The sequence below is a fragment of the Anastrepha ludens genome, chromosome 2 (assembly GCF_028408465.1).
Source record: "Anastrepha ludens isolate Willacy chromosome 2, idAnaLude1.1, whole genome shotgun sequence".
Taxonomy (NCBI): domain Eukaryota; kingdom Metazoa; phylum Arthropoda; class Insecta; order Diptera; family Tephritidae; genus Anastrepha; species Anastrepha ludens.
In genome coordinates this window covers 7,685,776-7,693,247 of record NC_071498.1, presented here as the reverse complement: position 1 = coordinate 7,693,247, position 7,472 = coordinate 7,685,776, and the positions used below count along the sequence as shown (strand labels likewise).

The 7,472-nt window shown below is 38.7% G+C and overlaps 1 protein-coding gene across 1 annotated transcript; it reads left to right on the top strand.

Annotated features, from left to right (window-relative positions):
• The first annotated feature begins 4,896 nt into the window (after positions 1-4,896).
• LOC128856352 (tubulin alpha-1D chain) lies at positions 4,897-6,909 on the top strand. Its single transcript, XM_054091653.1, has 5 exons — positions 4,897-5,185; positions 5,282-5,495; positions 5,563-5,866; positions 5,932-6,103; positions 6,162-6,909. Exons 1-5 carry the CDS (start codon positions 5,174-5,176, stop codon positions 6,810-6,812), a joined length of 1,353 nt encoding a protein of 450 aa, XP_053947628.1. The 5' UTR covers positions 4,897-5,173; the 3' UTR covers positions 6,813-6,909.
• The last annotated feature ends 563 nt before the right edge of the window (positions 6,910-7,472 follow it).

Sequence of the window (7,472 nt, the reverse complement as noted above, 5' to 3'; positions counted from 1 at the left end):
CGCAATCTCTACAAACGTGTTCTTCCAACGCTTGGAAAACTTCAGTTAAAACTAGGGATACCGTAGATTGTCCAAAACCAATGCAGCTTTCATTTCCCACACCAAGTTGGTATGATCCCTGAGCACAGAACCTTAAAGTAGCTGCCAGCTTTAAAATTGTTGGTATCGACGTTTTTCTTACTCCAGGCTGCAGTTTGCTATCTAGCAAAGTAAGTAAATTCGTAAACGCAGCTTTCGGTAAACGAAATTTTTTTAAAAATCTGCATACATTCGATTCGTAGTAGGCGTAGAGAGAGCATTCTCGATTTATTAAACTAATTTGTTTTTTCAAATATTGGAAATTGAATAAAATTAAATAAAAAAAAAAAAACAAAAAAACGGTGCGGTCGTGTTAGAACAGTCGCTTGTGTAGTATTTTGTGTCAATCTGAAATAACACTCGATCAAGTGTAATTTTTACGTGCCAAGGTGCCACCAATTATTAATTCAAACTCTCTTTATAACACCGGTTAAAAACTAATTTGCTTATTTGTGACAAACCACTATGGAAGAAGACCCCGAAAGGGGCAGAAGTAACTACTTCGCCATCTTAGGCGAAGAACCAAAAACTAAACGAAAAGCCTACAATGTAAGCAACCACTATGACTTTCCAGCGTTAAAATCTATCAAACCCGCAAGTACCCAACAAAACTTATCATGCCCAAAATTTTTATTAATAAAAAGCAAAACAGAGAAATCAATTAAAGCTTACAAAATTTTCGCAGTCAGTAAAGCACTAGAATCGATAACAACTGAAAAACCTTTAGAAATATCATTAACTAAAGGAGGAGACTTACTTATTCTAGTTAAAACTCAACAACAGGCGAATAAATTCCTTAAAGTAGCACAATTATCAAATATTTGGAATATATCTGTCTCTCTTCACCCAACGCTCAATATCTCAAAAGGTGTAATATACTCCGGAGTACTAAAAGATTTAAGCGAAGATGAAATCGTAGAAGGTTTGAAACAGCAAGGTGCAGTAGAATGCAAGAAAATAAAAAAAAATACATAGAGGGAAAACTCATCAATACCCCTCTGCACATCGTTTCCTTCAGCACCTATACCCCACTAAAAGAAGTGAACGTAGGATGGCTTAAAATAAAAGTTGAACCATATATCCCATCTCCTATGCAATGTAAAAACTGCTTCATGATCGGCCACACAGCTAAACATTGTACGTCTGAAGCAAAATGCAATGTATGCTCATCTAGCATTCACTACTCCACGCCTTGTTCAAAAGTATTCAGTATACATCACTGGGAGCAGAGTGCCGTAAATAAAAACGGCACATATCTTCCGCCTTATTACCCTATTATGCATCCGTTTTCACAGCCGAAGCAACTGCCATCTATAACGCCTGTGAAATAGCAGAAAAAAACGGAGGAAAATGGCTTATCTGCAGTGACCCACTATCAACTTTGACTTCAATAAAAAATATAAACAACAACGAAATATTGATATCTGAAATCAGAGATACGCCAATATCAAACCCTGAAAAAATAAAGTTGTTTTGGATCCCTTGCCATATTAGAATACGTGGAAACACCTTAGCAGACGCAGCAGCAAAACTTGCCACTAAGTCGCCGTTACACACAATATACAGTTTTAACAAGGGCGACCTAAAAAACGAAACTAACAAAGCAAATCGACAACAAATGTTACAACGATGGCAAAACATAAACCATTATTATAAATGCATTAGTCCAAGCTTCAACCCTCCAATCTTCCCAGCAACAACCACAAGGCGAGACACGATTATTTATACCCGTTTTCGGCTTGGACATACACGCCTGACCCACAGCAACCTCTTTCAAAACAACAACCCACAAAACCACGTTTGTCAATTCTGCAACGAAGAGACACTTTCTATCCAACACATCGTTACAAATTGTGAAGCATTACATTCAATAAGACAATCAATATTAAGCCACACAATAGAAGAACTTCTGTCCGAAGTAAACGCAGAAAACATTAAAAGTTGTATACACTTTATTTACAAAATTAATTTGTATTTTGAAATCTAAATTATACACGAATATTATTATATAAATACTTATGTTACGTAAAGCTGATGGCCTAGCCGCTAATGCTTTTTAATTCATTGTGATTGTAATTCATTACTTTTCCAATTTTTAAATAAAAAAAAAAATAAAAAATCTGCTTAAATGAAAGTTTTATTTAATTCTTTTTTAACTTTAATGAACATAAAATCTGAATACATACATTTGCTCTTCCAGCTCTAGAGGATTGGAAGAATCCCGCACTTTTCTTCTTTCTCTAGACAGCAGTAGTGAACTTGAACTCCCCCTTCCTCACTATCACTAAACCACAGCTCCACACTATCCATTTTTATTTATTAGCATCAAGTGAATAATTTAAATATTTTAGTTTTATCACACAAAACGAAAATTTAAGCAAATATTAAACAGATGATCGCAGTTCAGCGAATTATTCACAGAAGTGCAATTTTTGGTCGATCAGGTTAGGCAATACCAAATTAAAATATAATCGACTGGAGCGACAAAGGTCGTTTCTACTGCTAGTCGACACTCGCAATAGGGGTGTATATCCTTAAATAGATAGGCAATTAAATTTTAGGCAGCTACCTGGTAGCTGAAGCCGTTAGCTATAATAGAAATACAGGTATCCCTTGTATAACGCGGTCTTATACAACGCGGTTTCGATATAACGCGATTTGGAAAAATTAGGTTTCAGTACAACGCGAAATTTAGGCTTATATAATGCGAAGAGGAAAACATAATTATAAAATCTGGTAACACTAATTTGCGTACCACATATTTATAATATGTAATGTATTTTTAATGTAAGCCGGGAATTACCCTTTTTTGCCTTAGATAGATAGAATAGATATTAATCTAGCACATTATTACGAAATTGAAAAGGAGCTTAAAAAAACCACCCACCAAAAACTGATAACAGATTTTGCAACTATAAAACCAGTAGAAGAACCACAAGGTCCCACAACTAGTTTCTTATCCAATAGCGAAAACTATGTTGAAGAAATATCTTCTGATGAAGCTATTGCTCCCCCAAAACGCCCACGTGCAAAGATCTTTGAAGACAGTGAAACAGATTAATTACCATATGAAGTTTGAAGAATAACAATAAAGTTTTTAATAAACCTTTAATTTGTTTTAGTTTGTTTTTACATTTTTTTTTTTGTGTTTTTAATTGTATAAGAAAGTCTGAACTTTAGTATTGAGTTGAAATATATGTGCATCTGTTATTTTGTATGTATTTTATTTAAAAAAAACCTATTGGAACATAACCCCCAAATTTATATGAAAACTATGTTTTATATTAGATAACGCGGAATTACATAACGCGCAATTCTTCTGGAACGTAACTATCGCGTTATACGAGGGATACCTGTATATTAAATTCACGTCCAAAGGGAAATGAAATTGCTGATGAGCTTGCCAGGAAGGGGACTGAATTGGCCTCAGAGACCTCCTACCCTCCTACCCTACATCGGCATCCCCTTGACAGTTGTTAAAGGGGAAATGCACAAACTATTTCTCAGGAAAGCGCAGAAAAGATGGAGCTCCATTTCTTCGTATGCTATTTCGAAAACCCTTTGGCCTCAATACGATATACGAAGAGCTCAGAAAGTTCTTTAGACTCCTCGCCATTCAATTTCCAAACTCGTAGCTGTGTTTACCGGTCACTGGACGATCGGCACACACGCGGAAAAGCTAGGGTTACCATTTAACCCCCATTGCAGAAGCGTTGGGGGCCATTCGGAGAAGAATACTGTAGAGCACTTTCTCTGTAAATGTCCGAGCTTGGCAGCCAGACGACTAAGGTTACTGGGAGCTTTCTTCGACAGCCTGGGGCAGTGCGCCAACCTAAATCCAACCAATCTCCATTAAATCAACAGTTCTGGTTGGCTGCAGATATCTACCAGTTGGAGGTCTCATAATGGTATCAAAACGGCGCTTTAGTGCAACTTGAGGAGTGCCAGATCGGCACTTCAACCATTTTACCTTACCTACCAACCACGTCCAAAGTCGAAAAATCTGGCCAGAAAAGTCGTTAATATCGATAATTGGCGCTTTAACAACCTACAGCTGCTGTCAATGGCCCTTAGTCACAAATATCTTGCGAATTTGTATGTATATGTAGCTCGGCGATTAGTGCGGTGATACAAGATCTACCGACCCAAGAGCGGCCCGCTAATAACATAGGAACTCCACTTTTTCTTTAAGTTTCTACTATTTCACTAAGTTTTACTATTATCAATCGGTAGGCAAAGAATTTTTTTTCCTTTTTTCGAATTACATTTTGAAGTGAAACTTCTTAGGTGTCGATGGACGAGCGAGAATGGAGAGTAAAATTTCAAGGCCATGCAACGTTTTGGGCATTTTCGTTCCGTGAGAGAGAAAAAAGATATAACGTAGAGGAAAAGGAGAGAGAGAGCTATACCTTATATATATCTTAGATACACTTTAGGCTGTTTTTCCTGAGTTTTTCCTTGTGGTTGCTAATTTCTAGTATATAAATAACACTGCCTACTTTTTGACGCTTGTTTGTTGGTGCAAACTTTTAGGAAATATATTTTTGGTGCCTACTGTTTGGCGTTATATTTCCTTGCTGCCTACTGTTTGGGGCGTTTTTTGGTCCCAATTTTTTTGTTTTCCAATTTGAAAGTTTTTTTATGCCTTTGAAACGTTCACAGAACTTTTTTGATTTACATTTTTTTTATAATTTTCATATATTTTTTATGTTATAACTGTACATTTTTTTCTGCAATTTTCTAATTTGAAAGTTTCTTTTATGTCTTTAAAACGTTCAAAGACCTTTTTTGACTTTTTTCAGAAAAAAATTGTTTTATAAAACTTTCATATAGTTTTCTTGACATGACTGTAATTTTTTTTACTTCTCCAACACAACTTTTTCGTGTACAAGAAGGAATACGAAATGTAGAGACTTCAGAAAAGTTTCATTTTAATATTTAGAACTACAAAAACTGATAAACTTCACAAAATTATTTTCTAAAATATTTAATATTGCAAAATTTTAAGTTGAAACACAAATATTTTCGAATGTTTCGCACATTTCTATTTGGTCAATCGGTGCAAAATTCCAGTTTATGAAGGCTACAGCAATAAATGTCAAGCCGCGTAAGTCGACAATTATTCTGTAACTCGCTTTCTAGTCTCACCCAAAAATGATCGCTCCATCGTGAGTCTCATCTACCCGCTCTTACTTTGCTCCAGGGTGAAATTATACAAATTCATATTGGACAAGCCGGGGTGCAAATAGCGAATGCCTGTTGGGAATTGTATTGTCTGGAGCATGGAATCATGGCGAATGGCGCGTTGTGCCAGATGCCCAACGACGACTCGTTTCTCACGTTTTTCGGCATATCGGGCATGGCACTGAAAGTTGTGCCTCGCATAATCATCGTCGATACGGAGCCAACAGTTATTGGTATGTATCCGCGCCATAGTGCGAGCTTTCGTGTCCTCCAATTGCCTTCTACACGTGAACCTTTTAGACGAAATACGAACGGGCGCCTATCGTTACCTCTTTCATCCGGACACTCTTATAAGCGGCAAAGAAGATGCGGGCAGCAACTTTGCGCGCGGCTATAATCTCTTGGGTCATGATCTCATCGATCGCACAATGGACGCTATACGGCGAGTGGCAGAACAGTGCCACAACCTACGTGGTTTTCTAATATTTCGCGCCATAGGCGGTGGTACAGGCTCCGGATTCGGCACGCTGTTACTGGAGAATCTGGCCGAAGCGTATGGCAAAAAGACGACGAAAGCGGAGTTTTTAGTATTCCCTTCACCCTCGTGAGATAATTCAGCGAACGATTTTAATATGGAGTTTATCTTAGCCAGCATTTATTACGTTCTAGGCTATCGCCCATTATTGTGGAGCCCTACAACGCTCTTTTGGCAACACACTACTCCATGGATTATGTAGATGTATCGTTTATTGTGGATAATGAAGCCCTGTATGAGATTTGTGACACAAAACTTGGCGTTTCAGCGCCGACCTACACGAATTTGAACCGCATCATAGGACAGGTGAATGAGATTCTACCTCTGCAGCTCAACTCACTGTCATATTTTCTTCTCTTTTCAGGTGGTTTCAGCATTTACGGCGTCGCAGCGCTTTTATGGCACCAACAACGTTTCCTTCGAGGAATTCCAAACGAATCTAGTGCCGTATCCACGTATACACTATCCCCTACTCACCTATGCGCCGCTGGTGCCGGTCAGCAAGTATCCTTACGTGAACAGCGATGTGGGTCAGCTGACGCAGTCGTGCTTCCATCCAGGCAATCAAATGGTGCGCTGTAATCCAACGCTGGGCAAGTATATGGCCTGTGTGCTGCTCTACCGAGGTGACGTTTCGCCGAATGACATCAATGTCTCGATACAGCAAATTAAATCGTCGCGAACCACGCGTTTTGTGGACTGGACACCGACCGGTTTCAAAATTGGCGTAAATGCCATGCCGCCTGTCTTTGTGCCGGGCGGTGATTTGGCGCCGACATCGCGCGCAGTCTGCGCCATTTCCAACAACACGATCATACGAAGCGCTTGGTGTCGGCTGGTCAGTAAATTCGACAAGCTGTACAATAGACGCGCCTTCGTGTATCACTTTGTGGGCGAGGGTATGGAGGAAGGCAGCCTATCGGAGGCATCGCAAAACGTGTGTCAGCTTGTTGCTGACTACTATGAAGTGGAGTCCTCAGCGCGCAGTTCAGCAACGCATGCGTATGACGAATGAGTTTTCGTTTTAATGCAATCAAAAAAGCAAAAAAAAGAAGAAATTATTGTTTTTGTTTTACGTAAACTATGAGAAGATGGAAACCGAATATATTTAATTTTTGTAAACTCAAAAATGTTATACTCTATCACCATATTTAGGAACTTTTGGTTCAAAAACTTTTTATACGAAGCAAAAACATTTTAGAAAAGTGACGATTCTTCTGCATATGGTCCAATCAGCTTACAACTTCCTCGTCCAAGTATCCTCTGAGTAGCTTCCGAACATCCGTTTGAGAGCGAGCTAATGTGTGAAGGCGAAACTACCCAAGATATCTGGTTGTGCGCTGGGTTTGGGACCAGTCACGTAAAAATCCTTCCGCAGGAGAAAAAACAGGAGCAAAGGCAAGGGTGTTAACATAAAAACGTTCACAAATTTTCTATAAAATCTTTCTCTTGAGCAACCCAAGGACCGCCTTATAAGCTTCCGCGCCATGTTGAGACGGATGTGATGACAAATTTATAAAGCGCGTTTTGTGGCTGTCGTCAGAAGAGTTCAATGCTAGTGTGCTCAGCCTAAAGAATAACTTGTTAGTAAGTGTGTTAGTCATTTCAGAGAATTACATTGCGGATAAGCAGGCTAGGAGGTGAACTGAACTCGAATCAGTCAATTCTACCCAAT